Below are 17,583 nucleotides of genomic sequence, written 5' to 3' on the forward strand. Positions count from 1 at the left end.
ATGACCCAATAATTTTAATTCTACCACATAGTTACCATTTGGCAGCTTAAAAGATGTCTTTTTACATTCTGACCTCATAAATCACAGTATTCCTTTTATTTTAGATTGAAGAAGTATAGTTAAAAATAGAAAATTAGTTCTAGTTTTCAAATAGAATTTTGATTTTTTTGTTTTAAGTTAGCCAGCTTTTAAGTAAGATGTTTCATTGTTTTGTTGTTAGCTACTTCTTAAATATTAAAAATAGCTGATAGTTTCTCATATTTGAATTGCCATCTGTACTTTCATTCAATTTTGTATTTATTCTTCCATTCTATTTTTATATCTCACTATATGCAGCATATAGTATATATACATTCATATCATTTTAGGTATGTACCATATATGCTCACACTATTAATTATTTAAAAGTGCACATATTATTAAACTCTAATGTTTAATCAGGCACTAATTTTGAAGCTCACACAGTTAATCTAAACACAGGCTTTCTTTGTTATTAATCACAAAATTGTGCCTATTTCAAAAGCTAGTGAGAAAATCCTTAAATTCACAATTGAACAGTTTATAACTTCAGATATTAAAGACTTGAGGAATTGATCTCTTGAATGATCATTATCGATCTCATCATACAGGCTTTTAAGATTACAAGGGGAAATTTTTAACTTTTTTGGAAAGATTACTTTTAATTTAAAGATGTAGAAAAATTATTGGAGAAAAATGGACTCAATCTGAATCGATATGTTACTGAACTTCCTCTGTTCCCTTAAAATATACCATATATGCATTACAATGATGTCTTTGAAATCTGTGTTTAGTTAACCTATAAAAAGCCTCTTTGAACGGCGTCTAAGGTATTTATGGCATGGACTCTATAAAGTGGCCTGCTAGCCAGCTGGACAGCTCACTGAAAATAAAATGTCGGTGTAGTCAACAAAAGCAAACCACAGGGATGTAACAGTGTAAGAAATGTATTAGAATGGCATTTTTTCCGTACTGGATGTGGCAAATACAGAATGATCATTAAGGGCCAGGCTAATATTGTATTATTGATGATTAACAGGCATTGTCACCAGGTTGTGCTATTTGCATTATTTTTTAGTACTTTTAATGGAGACAGTGCAAAATTAAGCAACTGCTGTTTGTTATTAGCTTGAGAACTTTAAAAAAGAGAGAAAAATAATTAACATTTATTGACAGCCTGTTAAATCAGGAACCACGTATGAAGTTGGCCCACTGTCTTGCTCGACCCTTATGTATCACCAATGAAATCAATGGTATTGTTGCAATTCCACCGGAAAGGAATGGCCACTCAGAGAATTTAACTCCCACAGGGTCACACAGCATGTAATTAACAAAGCTGCTCTTCTGCTCTTTGAACCAAGCTATGTTGGATAAAATGTACAATTATATGGCAATAGGTGAAACTGCATAGAGCAATCAAAAGGGAATAAAATCTACTTTATATTTATATGTTGGCATTAATCCTAGCAGCCCAATTTAATGTATCTTGAGGTGAAATCTCTTGATCACTTAGAATATAGTTCCTTTATAAAAATTTGCATGTGTGAGGGCTAGATGTGGATTTAATTTCTGCTCTTAGATTTTTAGAATGTATCGTCACTGTATAGATTTTAGACACTAAATACATGGAATCTCTACACAAATCTTGTTTCATCTCTGGTGAAACTTATAAACCTTCTGTTACCTTTTGTCCCTTTATTGTGGCAAGCTTTATGGGGTGTTGAAATTACTGGCCTCTGAATAAAAGCATCATTAAATTAGTGCAGCTAAGAATCAGTTTGGTGTTAGAGTTAGTTTTCATTCTGTTATTTTCATTGTCCCAGAATCGAGTTAGAGTAGAATTCATCTTTAAGGATTTATTAAGAAGTGTTCATTCATTCTTTTGTGAATGCTTAGTGAGGTCTGTTGCTGGGAACTCAGAGATAGATGAATCTGGACAGGTACCCATGGTGTACTTACCTTAATTCTTTTTTTAAAATATTTTAAAGTTTATTTATTTATTTGGGGGGGGGGAGAGAGAGAGAGAGAGAGAGAGAGCACAAGCTGAGGAGGGGCAGAGAGAAGGAGACAGAATCCCAAGAAGGCTTTGTATTATCAGCACAGAGCCTGAGGCGAGGCTCTAATTCATCAACTGTGACATCATGACCCCAGTTGAGGTCAAGAGTCAGGTGCTTAACCAACTGTGCCATTCAGGTGCCCCTACCTTAACTCTTTATTAAAGATTTTTTTAAGGTCTATTTTATTTATTTTGAGAGAGAGAGAGAGAGAGAGAGAGAGCGAGCACAAGCAGGGGAGGGGCAGAGAGAGAGGGAGAGAAAGAGAATCCCAAGTGAGCTCTGTGCTGACGGCTGACAGTGACTGATGCAGGGCTCAAACTCAAACCACAAGATCACGACCTGAGCCAAAACCAAGAGTTGGTCACTTAACCGACTGAGGCACCCAGGTACCCCCCCCCATTTTTTTCCCTGTCTTAAATCTTAATGAAAGATTTCTTTCTCCAAAAATTCATTTCACCAGAAATGCTGGTGATGTTCTCCAGAGTTTTAGGCAGTCCTTTAGAAGAGGATGTTTATTCTAACTTTTTCTTGACCTTTTTATTTGTCAAACCACAATTATGCAGCAGCCCAGTCAGCATTAAACACGTTTTGAACTCTCTAGGAAGCTGAGTTTATCTAATGTCAATTGCAGAGGCTACTCTGTTTTTTTTCCACACATGTCAATGAAAAATTCATGTGGCTTTGCAGAATTGTGTTTTGTAGTGGTTTTTGTTGTTGTTGTTGTTGTTGTTTGGTGTTTTTGTTTTTGTTTTTGCTACATCAGAATAACTTGGAATACTATTAAAATGCAGATCCCTAGGCCTCCCAGGTCTATTGCCACAGACTCTGGAAGAGGCTTGCTTGTCTGCATACTTTTTCACAAAATATCCTCAGTTGACTCTTAGGAACATAGCTTTTTGAAAGTGAGGTTTTAGTGCAATCGAATCAAGCTGTGCATAAAAAGGTAGCATATGTAAGAAATGCAATAGAATGACATTTTTCCTGAATGTAGTAAATAACAAAATGCAAACCACAGGTCTGAGCTTCTTTTAAAAGGTTTGACCTCTACTGACACGGAATATATATAAAGTCCATACGATTTCTCTCCTTCATTATTTCAATCTGTGCTGTGTTTAGAGGTAGAAGGGGCTGGGTGGTTTGTGTTAAGGGAGGCGCTCAAAATGAAGAGTTTATGAAGATTAGTGTTAGTATTGGCAAGGCCTGATTCAAGGCCCAGGGCTCCCTCTGTGCTTTTTATGGAGCTATAGAAACTGATCTGAGTGAATTGACAATAACTAAATCCTCAGGGTGAAGATAACTCTGCTTATTTTCACTTGTAAAGATCCAATATTAGTAAGAAATATGACTTGGAGATACTGAGAACCAGAATTTCCCCTCGAGCCAAGCTGTTCTTTGTCCTGAAAAAGTGGGTTTTCTCTAGAACACCTCACCTGGAGAGCCCTGAAATCAATTAAGTGTTTGTTATCCATGAACTGATTTATGTTGGCCAGTCATTCTCTGTGGTCAGTCTTGTGACTCAGTGTGTTTTTGGGTTGTTTTTTGTTTGTTTGTTTTGTTTTGTTTGTAAAAGTTATTTTTTGTGCAAATGCTTTCAAGCTGATAATATACTTGTGATCTCAATCAAGCATGATTTCATACAGAATAAGTCACAGATCTATAAATGTTCCTTTGTGAACATATCAATGTGCATAACGAAGAGATATTATAAAAATGACCTTCATGTCAATATTTTGTTTTTCTTTTGTTGGATATACAGTTAAAAATGTGGGGGTGAGGATGGCAATAGCACCTCCTGACCTTTACCTAGCTCACAGAGTGCCATGCAGTACCAAGGGCATGACGTATGCGTTATCTTCTCTGGTCTTCATAATAAACCTGTGGTGTAGGTTATATAGCAATTTTGAAATGGATGAAAAGCCTGAGACTTAAAGAAAGTTTTTTGTGCAATTCATACTGCTGATGTGTAAGAGACCTCGGCCTCTACCCCAAGTCTTGAGAACTGTACGTTCCTTGTATCAACTACTGTCCTCTACTGCCTTCTGGTTTAAAAAGTATTATTAGTGATGCTTTATTGCGTAAAGCTTGTTAAAACATGAAGCAGTATCCTATGACATTAGCCCTGTGCAGAAACTTACTCCTAAAAACCTGAATCAAAACAAGCCAGAAATAGGTCATTCAAATTAGGGTTGTAACAGATTTTTATCACAAACATAAGCATGCTGAGTCAGTGTACAGTTGAAGATCAAATTATGGTAAATGGATTTTTCTTAGAAAAATCAAAGAAGGCTCACCAAGGTGGTTGACGGCTGCAGTTAAATAATGCTTTGACACTCACAAACAGTTCCAATTAGATTTATTGGTGAAAGAAGTTGTCAAGGTAATAATTGATGAGACCTGTTACTATAAAGACTTGACAACATATTGAAATAATATGGAAAGAGTGAAATGAGGATAGTATTGAAATAATATGAAACAAATCCCTCACAGTATTGCATATTATAGACTTTAATATATATTTTCCTTTTTAGAAATGTTTTGTAATGTCTGTTTATTTTTGAGAGTGAGACAGGCGACAGGGTGGGAGCAGCAGAGGGGCAGAAAGGGAGGGAGACACAGAATCCGAAGCAGGCTCCAGGCTCTGAGCTGTCAGCGGAGAGCCCGATGTGGGGCTCAAACCCATGAACCATGAGACCATGACCTGAGTCAAAGTCAGATGCTTAACCAACTGAGCCAACCAGGCGCCCCAATTTAATACGTTTTTCCAATGAGAAGAATCATCCCCAAAGGAAGGGTTTTTTTCACATTTCTTACTTTATAGCAACTTATTTTGTTTCTCCATTTTACTTTGTAAATCTTTTGGAGGGTAAATATGTCTATTTCTTGCTGTTGTTTAGTTCTTGGGCAGTGGAGACAAGACTTTGAAAGGTTAAACAGGCTATATTTTCACCAGTGTTTCATTGTACTTAGCCATCTGTATATACAGTGAGAATATGTGGGAATTTTTTTCTTTTCACCTGTAAGTTTCTTAATATATGGGCTTGTAAAGCTTAGTAGTAATTTAATTTGGTTATGAGATACTTGTAAAGGTATTTAACTGAAGAGTCAGTGTGCCTTGAATCCTCCCAGTTCATTTCTTTGGAACTCAATACGAGTAAAAATAGATGTTCAAACTTCATGATTCTTTTGGGTTCGTTAAAGTTAACCAGAAGATTTGCAAAGAGCTAATATTCTTTATTTGACATTCTTTATTTTCATATTACCCTGGCAGTTTGTAGATTTTTAAACTCCAATCTAGAAATATCAGGGCTAATATTAAAATAATTTCCTGTAAGCTTCAAAACTTTTTCAAGTGTCCTAACACCTCATTTTGATAATACATTTGGGTGAATTCATTACTTATTCCAGATGTACTATAAATTGATATGGACAGTGCAGTGTGTTAGAAACCCATGGCAGATCCAAGTGATAGGTTTGCATAATTTTTATTTTTTAAGATGTGTCATTGTAATCTTTTTTTTTTAAGATGGTATTTTCCGCTTTTGTTTTTTAGGGTCGTTGCTCCAGGGAGAACTGCAAATATCTTCATCCACCCCCACACTTAAAAACGCAATTGGAGATAAATGGGCGCAATAACTTGATTCAGCAGAAGAACATGGCCATGTTGGCCCAGCAAATGCAACTAGCCAATGCCATGATGCCTGGTGCCCCATTACAACCTGTGGTAAGCATGTTTTCAGTTCTCATTCATTAAGTTTGTAATTCCAAGTGTTTGATTTCAGTATAAAGTAATGACTGCACTTCATCAAGTGAACATAGGTAACAGTGTCAGTTCTCCAGCGTTTTCTAGCAAAATTATCAAGCAAACCCGGAAACAGTTTTCACACTGTGAAGTTACTCATCTTGTGGCCAAGTCATGTGGAAATTTACATTAGAGAATGCTTTCCCCCTAAAACTCTCTTTACATTAAATCTTATGATTGGCAGGTATTAAAATGGTCATCAGACTCACCAGTATAGTCTGTGCATTTGCAGACTATAACGGCAATAATAATTTTAAAATTTGGTATAGATCATCTTTAATTTTGAGACAAATCTTCCTTTCCTTCCTTCCTTGAAGAGTATCTGTTGCATAGCTTGTGATTCTTTTAAACTCAGATTGCAATTATTTTGTAGTTACAAATGCTAGGAGAATTCTGATAGTGGTGAATCAATATCATACACTTGCAAGTCTCATTAAAAGAGAACTAATCAGAAGAGAAAGAAACTCCCAGGGCTTTTAAGCAAAGAGCTAAATATTCTAAACTGTAGGTGATCATAGAGATTTAATGTTAACTGAGCTAGATATGTGAATAACTTTTGATTCTGAGCACATATTTATTTACTTGGGGTTCGGGGGAGTATATATATGATAAATGACTTTAATAACCTTTACCCACATTTACTCATAAAAATGTAAGGTTAATATCCTAAATAATTTTAGATTGCAAAAGGTGTCCTGATATTAATTGTGATCTAGTAATTCTGTATTTAAATGCATGTTAAAATCTGAAATGATGAGAATATATCTGTCAGTAATTTATGTCACTAACTTATATGCAATATTAGAGGGTTATGGAAATGTGAAGACCCATGGTTTTCTGATATGCTAATTGTAAGCATGTGTGCTAACTAATTTTTTTCCAAATACATTTTAACACCTGAACTCAATGTAATTATTATTCTCTCTTAGAACTTAATGCACCAATCATTCCAAAAAAGAGGGGGGGATTGCATTTCGAGGTGGGAGGGATCTCCATATCACATCGGCAGTGATACCAATTATCAGTACTATGCAGTTGAGGTGAGAGAATATTATAATTCTGTGTCTGTTTTAACCTGATTTTTTTTCCATTATTGGGAACTCAGTTAAAAATATGATATCTTAAATTTATTTTTGTGATATCTGCTAATATTATATCTGTACTGGGATAGCATGAAGATTTGGTTAAAGAAGTTTAGTTACGATCATTCTTGGTAGCATGAAATATAGGATAAGAGCTCTCTTTTGCAACTGGCTCTCTCGCACAGTTTCAAAGATCTGATAAATCCTTGGGGTGGCTACTACTTTAGCTGATAGAAGATCTCTCATTGATGTGAGACACTTTGTTCCACTTAAACATTTAAAGCCTGCTTAGCGCCAGTCTCTATCCTCTCTGTGACCGGGAGCACCTCGAGGTCAACAAGTGTAATTCCCACGCTGTGGAAACCAGTGCTGGTCATGGCAGTGAGCAGCTCACTGTGAAGCCTTGGCCCATCTCCTGAGTTAGTCCTTGAGCTCTGCCCTCAAGGCCATTCCAGGGGCATCACGTGGGTAATCCTGGGACGAACCGTAAACAATGTTTATGCTCATGTCTGTGAAATACAGTAACAAACGTGGTGTTTATGAAATCACGAAATCACAGTTTCTGAAACCATCAGAAAAATCACATTTTCTGGTGATTTTGGTGGAAAGTTCTCTACTTCGACAAAACATTTATTTATATTAGTTGTGAGCACATTCAGGCTTTTTGTTAGTTTTCCCTGATATGACTAGATTTGAATGTGGAATTACCCTTCTGCTACAGGCATCCTGAGATCACAGTCTAAAATAGACTCTGTTCAGGGTGACTTTTTTGGTAATAAATATAGAAGTCGTTTTAATTATTCAATTTTAAAGTATTTGGGGCTTTAATGACTGTGGAGAAGGCTTTAATCCAGGAAATTTGCCTTCAAAACCCCACCTGAGACTTTGCGATTCTTTGTGTAATCAGCCCTGTTTTGATGAGGGTCATGATACAGAGATTCGGAAATAAATGAGATGGTCATAACCAGCTGCTTACTGGAACTTTAATGCTGGGTCTACAAATAGGGATTGTAACAGGGTTGGAAGCAGCCAGGATGGCTGCTAGGACAGATGTTAGTGTTTGAAGACAGAGCACAAATGTGGATCCAACCCAGGTAGTGGTTCTATCAAAGATGATACTGTGAGCACATCCTTAATAGCAGGAGGAGTAGGAATGTCTGAGTAGTTTCAGGATTTGTAGTCAAGTAGGTGAAGCATCTTAGTTTTCTAGGGCTAACCAGTTTGGCCCCCAAACCATAGCCTGAAGGACCACGAAGAGAAGGAGCTGGGAAGCTCTAATCAAATCCAGAAGCATCTCCTATCGTGCCTGGCATATAACAGAGATCAAAAATTTCTTGATGAGTGAAAGAATGAAGTAAGGAGTTTCCTTCCCCAAATACAAGGAAGAGAGCAGAGGTTTGTGTTAGTTTACCCGCCCCTGTGATTCCAAAGGAATCATGAGCAGGAGCCAGAGTACAAGCCCAATTATAGAGACTGTGGCATGGAATGGGGCATATGGTCGGATATGTATTAGCAGAGGCAGCCAGGGGCTTGGTGAGAGTACCACTGAGACCAGGCAATAGCTACTATGTCCCTCAATTGGGTTTTCCTCTTTTCATAAATTTTCAGAGACCGGGTCTCTCAATTTAAGATCTTCAGAATATGACCTTGGGCTGACTTGGGGAATTCAGGGATTTATAGGAGAGTTTCCTGTTTTTGTGGACTTTATGATGTTGTTATGAAATGCGCCAAGCCAAGAACCAGAAAGAGGGCTTAACATTTTGGGAGCAAAGACAACACTGTAAGGGCATTTACTGCACTCACTACTTTTTGTATCAAAAATCCTCACAACCGTCCTATAAAGTAGATATTATTATCTCAACTTCAACAATAAAGATACAGAGGTTCCAAAAGGTTAAATAATTTGCATAAGGTACATGGCTCGTGTGTAGCAGGACAAGGATTTTATCCCAAGCTGTTCAGGTTCTGGCATCCATGCTGTAGAAACACTAGTGGGAGACATCCACCAACCACAGCTCTGAGTCCGTGGTTGATTCATTGGAAATCTCTGGCCTTCTTCAATGTACAGTGAACGTTTAAAATATATTTTCTGCAAGTTCCTAACAGTCTTCTAACACAATTGTTCCCATTTTGTAAGACGAGAAAATAAGTAGTTGAAAATAACAAATTGAATTTATCTCTGTCTCGTCCCTAAAATTTGCATAATAAATGATTAAATAACTGCCATTAATTCTATTATCATTTCTAAGCCCCTAATAAAAATGTCAAAAGATCATATTTCTCCTTATTATATTGATATTTGAAGATAAATGGAAGACCTGTAGTACTTGATTACCCAAATTTTAAAAATTAAGTATTTGTATTTTTTTCTAACTACTACTTTAAAAAATGATAGCATTGCCATGCACTGTCTGATGTAAAGATAATCCAACAAGAAAACCAAACAACCTAACCAAATATAGACCGTATCTTGTGGCTCACAACTCGGAAGCATGTGGTATATTCCTTTGGTCCATCCCAGAAAGGTGTCTTCAGAAATTCTGTTGATTCCAGCTGTCATTGCCCTTGAAGAACTCTGCATAAGTAGTGGTTATGGAGAGCTGTATCTGAGCTCTGGAGTCCCACCAGCAGTGACCTCATCTGCCTTTCTCTGTGCTCTCCAGGGATAACGTTGGCCATCCATAATTTCCAATGGCAGCTTCCCTTCAGGTACACACACCTAGCCGCCTTGAGGTACATAACTCAAGTTGAATTACTGTGCATTTCATGAATTTGAAGTAGCTTAGGGATAAAGAAATTCAGAGTTACTGCACTTAGCCAAAATCTTGGAAGCTTCCTTGCAGTTCCCGTCGCCTCACCTTTGCTGTCACGGTGTTTCTTTGTCACAGCAGCTGGCAGTTGAGTGCTGAAAGCTTTGAAGTCATCATTTGTTACATGTCCAGGAACACCTAGAGTTCTTAAATTGGCTCTTAGTGCTTTACCTTCCAGTGTATTCAGCTAGTGATTGAGATAAGGCCACTTCATGACCAAGTGTTTCTGGTAAAATGTTTTCCACGGCCGTCATCCTGAGTCGTGGTCCCTCCACCTGCACTTCCAGTGCCTGTTTCGGTCAAGGAGTCTCTGCTTCCTGGAGCACCTTGACATTGGCCCACATCTTAGGGACCAGGCCCTATGTGGTGATACCTTTTTACTTGATGCGCCAGACGTCAGTCTTCTTTATTTAAGTGTTATTACTTCATTAAAACTGATTGAAGGGTAAGGTAAAATTAAAGCTGGGTGGTCATTGTGATTTGCCCAGTCAGCGAGTCCGTCTAGAAGCGGACTTTAAATGGTATTTCTTATTTTAATTCCAGTCATATGTTGCCTTCTTATAAAAAAAAAAAAAAAAAAAAAAAAGACATCGCGATGTGAATTTGTTGAGAATTTCCATTAGCTTTTGGCCATTTATATGCAAAACAATTGTTTACAGAGACTTCTGTAGCTCCTGTATAGGATTGTGTATACCCAGAAACATGGTTTCATACACCTTGATTGTGTGCTATCGAGTAAAAATAAAGGTTTATTCTTTTACTGCTTGCAGGATCAACCTTTACAAAGACACACACACACACACACACACACACGTGCACGCACAAGTAAAACTGAGAAAAATCTGACAAAATTTGTCTTCTGTAAATTGCAACAGACACTGATTAGATATTATTTATTATATGCACTCCATTAACTTTTTGTTAAAAGTCACAAACATTATATGCAAAATAAACAGTGATTCACATCATGTATTAAAATAAGTTAGGGCCCCTATGCTATTTGCAACATTACAGCATGGTAATAATATATGACTGAAAAAAACTTAGCTCAGCATAAAAAAAGAAATCATACTTTTCAAACAAGCATACGAGATAAATTAATGATTAAATTTTCAGGTGCAGAGGAAGTAACATGAAATCTCCTTTTTTTTTTTTAATGTTCAAACATCTATACTAGAAAACATTTAATGCATTTGCTGATTAGTTTGTGTGCTGGAGAAACCAGTTAGTAAATCCATTAACACAGTCATTGTGTGTAGTCAAATGTGTGTAGGGGACCTGCGTAGATTGCAGTCACAGGCTGGATGCAGAATGAAGGCAGCACATTGCATAAGGTAGCAGTCTGAGTGCCTGCAGGGTAGAAGAGATGGTTAAGTAAACACATGTGGTGATCATTGCCAAATTCGAGTGCCGAGGAGTTCTGTGGTAACAGAGGGTAGGAGAAAGCTCGTCAGAGTTGGAGATGTGGGTGGATCAGGGGAAGCTTCAAGAGAGAGAGAGTCGTGATTCTTGAAGCATGATTAGGAATTAAACAAGTGGACTGGGCAGGAGCAACCTTTAATGTAGAGGGAAAAACCATGTTAAGAAGGAAGCCGTAAGAGAACCTGTCTCCCTAGAGACCTTACGCAGAATCGGAAATCTGAATCTATTTCTGTGTTTAAATGGTAGACGACAACATAATGTATGGAATTGAAATTACCCAAGAGATTTGAAAAGTACTGCAGAGAATGTGATGAGTGGGTTGTGCCAGGGCATTCGGGGGTTGAAGCTCTCCAGAGGATTCTAATGGCCAGCCAGCACTGAGAACCTCAGGTTTCAGAATCACCTGAAATCAGACACACCTGTGTCCAAATCCTAAGTCTTACATACACTCATTTATGATTATGGACACATAATCTGTATGAGCACTTTTCCTTGTCTGCAGAATGGGAGGGAGTAATGAAACCACCCCCCCCCGACAAGACTATAATTTAATTCATCCACATATTCATTCATTCACTCATTCATTCAGTGTATATTTATTGAGTACTTACTATGTTCTAGGCAGCTAGCTAGATTCTGGGGATTTGGCAGTGAACTCTACAGATATCTGTGCCACCCGCCCCCCTCCCCCAACTCCAAACAGAAACAATGGAGGGTTTTTTTTTTTTCCTTTGCCCTATGGTGTTTATATTTTACTCTTATGAGAATTAAATATAATAACATAGGTAAAGCACTTAGCACAATGCCTGGCACACAATAAATAGAGGGAAGTCTAGTAATAATCATGTTTGCTCACATTTAACTAGGGTCATAATGTGAAATTGAATAACATTTTAATTTATAATAAAGCCTGATTACTTTAATGGAATCAAAATGTCTCATTTAAAACAAACAAGTGATTAGCCCATAAATGCACTGACGTTATAAGATTGCAGTTTGTTTTTTCTCTGCTGAGGGTGTTCACTGGCAAAAGGCAATCATAAGTCAACCTTCCTTATGCCTTCCAGGAACAAAGATACCTGTAAATCATTATTACAAGAATGTAGTCAGTATCAGATACACCAATTACATAGTTATATGTTATCCTGTGGAGATTTAAGAGAAAATAGGGTGCACTTGATAATACCATAGCATTAATATCCATCCCTGCGACTCGCTGAACTGTCTGCAGGATGGCTTTGGGAATGGAGAATTGGCAGTGAAGCAGTTCCCCAGCTTGACTAATCTGATTAGGGCACTGATAAGGCCAAGCAGTGACCTACCTCCAGCAAGGTGCTCTTTGAAAAAGGAATGTAACAAATGTGTAAAACCTCAAAATAACGGAAGGAATGTTGCACTTTTTGGGAGCAGCCTTTGGAATCAAGTTTCACAGTATAGAGCTATTATTATCATCGATCGGCTACCTGTTTAGCAAATAGCTCTACTTATCTGGAGAGAGAACAGAGAGAGCGCTTGCTGAATAGTTGATGTTTCAGAATTTTAAAAAGAATTTTTTGAATATTTATTTTTGATACAGAGACAGAGCATGAGCAGGGGAGGGGCAGAAAGAGAGGGAGACACAGAATCCGAAGGAGGGGCAGAGAGAGAGGGAGACACTGAATCCAAAGCAGGCTCCAGGCTCTGAGCTGTCAGCACAGAGCCCAACGCAGGGCTCGAACCCACAAGCTGTGAGATCGTGACCTGAGCCAAAGTCGGTTGCTTAACCAACTGAGCCATCCAGGCACCCCTGTTTCAGATTTTTAAAGCTGCTAGATTTCGCATGGGGACAGTGCCCTAAAATTCTTCAGATTTGAATTTGCTCTGCTGAATTCAGTCAGAAAATCCATTCACATGACAACTCAATAGAAACAATCCAGCAGGAAAATTGTTGCCAGTTAATAAGATCAATATTTTTAGTTAGAAGTATTCTTTTATCTGTAATATGTAACTGTTGCATTATATGCATTGTGGATTATAAATTTATGCAGTGAGATTTAACAGAGCTGAATTTTATTCGTCCCTGGTCTTATTCTCTTCAAGTAAGAATGCTTTTCTTAAAAATAAATGATTTTTCTTGCCTCCAAATAGCTTTGTAAATTTGACCTCTGCTTCTAAATAATTCTGGTAGATTGTGTACAGGGACATAAACATCTCAGTAACTTTCCAAAGTATGCATTCATTAAGAAGGTTCTACCTGAAAAATACACGTTAATTCATAGCAATAGAATACAAAGAGGAATGATACAGACTGTTGTCCGTATTTTAAACAGGTCTTCTGGTCTTCTGTGCTTGGTTGCTTATAATTCTTAAATACCTAATAAGAAATTAGAGTGTTGGTCTCATTGAAATTACAATCAGTGTATATGTAACAGTGTATGTTTAACCTGGATATTTCTGAGTAGAAGTCCAAGTTCAACACATACTCACTGTACAGGTCAACCCTTGTCCTAGCACTGCCTTAGCAGCCAGTAGACAGTGGAGCAGTATAAAATCAGCTGCTATTCAAGTAACTGTTGATGGAGAGAGATTGCTCTGGGCCCCAGTTTCTGACAGATTATTGATTGTTTATATCTGGAATGCTCAGGTGGTTTCCTGTTGTCAGTGCTTTGGGCAGGGACGGGGCTGAGGACCAGAGGTATTACTTTAGGCCACTTCATTAGGCAGGAGCCAGCGACCTGGCAGGGCAGCTAACCATAGCATTCAAACCAACACGTTTGGAAGCATAATTACAACTTGAAAATATGAGTGGAATGTATGGTATATTGTTTCTTCTTCCTAGTGAATCAGATTATGTATGAAATATTCTGTTTTCCATGGGCTTAATAAGAACGTGTACAGTAGCTGCAAAAATTCTGTCCTAAAACAATTTGTGAAGTCGAGAAAAAAGTGCATCCCGTAGGACAGGGATTTTCAACCTAAACACTACTGACATTGGGGCTGGATCCTTCTGTGTTGTGAGGGCTGTGCTGTGTGTTGCAGGCCACTTAGCAGCATCCCTCGCCTCCACGCATGAGACGCAACAGCGCCCCCAAGCTGTGACAATCAAAAATGTCTCCAGACATTGCCAAATGTGTCCTACAAGGCAAAATCACCTACGTAATTGAGAACCACTGCCCTAAGAAAAAGAGAATTCTTGAATTCCATTTTACCCTTCTAAATATGGGGCAAGTCAGGGCCAGCCTAAATAAGGGTGTGTGTGTGTGTGTGTGTGTGTGTGTGTGTGTGTGTATTTTAAACATTTCTTTTGAGCTATGGGAATTACCCTTACATCTTAATTATATAAGACTTTATTCCAAAACTCTCTTGAATACTATGTAAACTCAGGGTTCATCTAACTTCTTATTTCTATAGGAGGGAAGAATTAGCTACATTCTAGTGTCCCCTTCATTCTAAATAATTTGTCCACGATTCTGTTCCTTATACCACAGGGTAAAGGAAATTAATTGTTAAAAAAAAGTCCCTTAAAAAACAGGATCCATTTTGTCCGTGAGTTTTTGTATTTTGGAGACAAACGTTATTATTACACAAAGTATCAAACTTCAAGAATTGAAAATCTATTGAATTAGGAAGCTAAAAGATACCACCCACGGGCAGAAAATTGTTGAGCTAGATTATGCTTTAAAAACTGGAAAAGCAAATCACTAAAGTAGATTTCAAGTAAATTATTTAATTCTACTTAAGAACAGATATATTTTCTGATATGCAGATCTTCATATCACATCCTCCTATATCCATTAAAGCATTTCTGGCAGAAATTCTATCTTGTCACAAAATACCATGAGTATTTTTTTTAAACCGTGTAGCATTTCTTTAGAAATTTTCTGTTTCAGACTTTCAGACATTCAGAATGGCTTCTCCCTAGTAAGGTAAATTCTTCGTTAAATGTTTCACAGGAGTGTGATAAACTGTTGGAATATTTACAGTTTCTTTGGAAGAGCCTGCAACAAGTGAATATGCCAAATAGTTTACCTCGTGTGTTCAAGAGAAATGGTGTCATCATCATCTTTCACATGTCCCATGAGATTTATTTCCAGTTTATATTGACTGTGAAACTCTGTTATCCGCTGGGAGTTCTGCTTTATTTATTCCAGATAATAGGACACTTGCAACCCATTAACAGTTGTAAACAGATCTCTCAAGTTCATCTGACGTAGCAATTATGAAATGTGTTTCTTAGACAAGTTTCTAGGATTATATCAGGATAAAAATGGAGATTAGGTGACCCCAGGAAGTTTCTGTATTGAATAATTGATCTATTATTCAAAAAGAAATTACAAGCATTATGGACACCAAGTTTCAAAATCCCAGCAGAAAATTTAATGGGTAAATTACCTATTGTATTCTAGAAAAGCATTGATTTGAGGACTGCTTATTCAAGAAACATTCTTATCCTGAATGAGAGTAAATAAACATAGAATTAAATGAAAAGAGGGAGGGCGGAAAGGAAGGATGGATTATGGATGGATGGATGGATGGATGGATGAGGGATAGATTATGTAATGTAGAATATCAAATTTGAGCCAAGACCTGTATATTAAATTTTGCTTATTATTTTATTTTTCAGCCAATGTTTTCAGTTGCACCAAGCTTAGCCACCAATGCATCAGCAGCCTTTAATCCCTACCTGGGACCTGTTTCCCCAAGCCTGGTTCCAGCAGAGATCTTGCCGACCGCACCAATGTTGGTCACAGGGAATCCTGGGGTCCCCGTGCCTGCAGCTGCTGCGGCTGCTGCACAGAAATTAATGCGGACAGACAGACTTGAGGTAGGAATGCTTCACTGGTTCCTTTATGTACTCCGTTCTGATTTTCAGAGTGTGCTGCTTGTTTACTTCTTCCACCGCCGTAAAGGTTAAACAATATTTGAAGCAGAGATCTTGGTTTGGTGTTTGGAGCATTTTGCGAGAATTTAGGTATGCCATATTTGACCAGTGAAATGATTACGAGAGCCACAGCATCTGTATGTATAATAGCAGATAGGAACTTGGACTCTGGGGTTAGACCACTCGTTACTTCATTGCGTCTCAGTTTCCTCATCCTTAACATGGAGATAATAATGGCCCTTTACCTTCAGGAGTGTCTGACACACGGCAAATGGCTACTAAATGTTGGTTGTTGTTGTTGCTAGTTAGAACCACCAAGGGGCGCCTGGCTGGCTCAGTCCGTTAAGCGTCAGACTTTGGCTCAGGTCATGATCTCATGGTTCCTAGGTTGGAGCCCCACGTCAGGCTCTGTGCTGATGGCTCAGAGCCTGGAGCCTGCTTTAGATTCTGTGTCTCCCTCTTTCTGCCTCTCTCCTGCTCGTGCTTGGTCTTTCTCTGTGTCTCAAAAATAAATAAATGTTAAAAAAAATCTTTAAAGAAAAAAAAGAACAACCAATTCTGTTCATCCCCTGACACTTTGTTCTTATAACGATTTGCTCAGCTACTATCTATAAAGCATTTTAGAATTTATTATTGGGAATTTCCTCATAGGCCTCACAGTATTTTGGTTGGAATAATGGCAAGGCAGCTTTGTTTGTGAAATGTGCTCTTATAAAAATGGTTTAAATTGGAAAGTGTATGATGCTCCAAGTCTCAGAGTCGAGGATGATCAGATCTATATGCTTTGCTGTTGCTGCATGAAAAAGAAATTAAAGAAGTAAATCTTACATTGAAGTGGTTGTTTCAGAATTGGAGCATGGCTATAAATTAATGGATTTGGTAAACTTCAGATGAAGAAAACAAAATGGCAACATTATTGTACATTGAAGCTCTAAAACCTGGCATTCATGTCCAACTAAGGAACAAAGTGACTTTTTCCTTTTCCTCTGGTTAGGATGAGGCAGTAGGTAGTTGGGGCCGAGAAGTTTTGGTGTTACTAGTTACTAAGAAAGAGGCAAAATAAGGCTGTTGTGTGACCCTAACTGACCCTAAATCAGTTTAGCAGGAATTTATTTAATAAGCACCAGTTTCTCGTTGGTAGGGCTTTACTGCATTCATTGCAAAAGATCTCAGATTTCAAGGTAGTGGGAACCGCCACCACCTTTTTTGATGGTGGTAACAGTAGTTGGTATTTACTGGGGATTTACTCTACCAAACACAGCATCAACCCATCACATGCATTGCATCGTTAACCTTCAAAACAATCTGCTGAGGAAGATACTGTTAACTCCATCTTATAGGGCAAGAGATTTAGGGGAAAGCTGTGGCAAAACTTCCTCAAGGTCATGGAAAGGATGCTCCAGTTGGGTGTGAGCTCAGAGCTCCGTTTTTAAACACTGTTTAAATCTCTCATTCCCATACAAGTGATAGTACAGAGAGGAAGCAACACATTTTGGCACCCGTATGTTCTTTAGAGTGTATTGTTTGTTTGCAT

At 37.9% G+C, this 17,583-nt stretch overlaps 1 protein-coding gene across 18 annotated transcripts in view; it reads left to right on the forward strand.

The window, feature by feature from the left end:
• Positions 1-17,583, forward strand: part of MBNL1 (muscleblind like splicing regulator 1) — a 206,809-nt gene that overhangs the window by 158,687 nt on the left and 30,539 nt on the right. For all 18 annotated transcript variants that reach the window (XR_003971917.1, XM_030330384.1, XM_030330369.1 and 15 more), the window contains 2 exons: positions 5,626-5,796; positions 15,792-15,992. Coding sequence is in view for 17 of the 18 variants with exons in the window: in XM_030330369.1 (XP_030186229.1) it covers positions 5,626-5,796; positions 15,792-15,992 (372 nt within the window). In the remaining variant the exon portion in view is untranslated. The remainder of the gene's footprint in view (positions 1-5,625; positions 5,797-15,791; positions 15,993-17,583) is intronic.

Source organism: Lynx canadensis, chromosome C2 (genome assembly GCF_007474595.2).
Source record: "Lynx canadensis isolate LIC74 chromosome C2, mLynCan4.pri.v2, whole genome shotgun sequence".
Taxonomy (NCBI): domain Eukaryota; kingdom Metazoa; phylum Chordata; class Mammalia; order Carnivora; family Felidae; genus Lynx; species Lynx canadensis.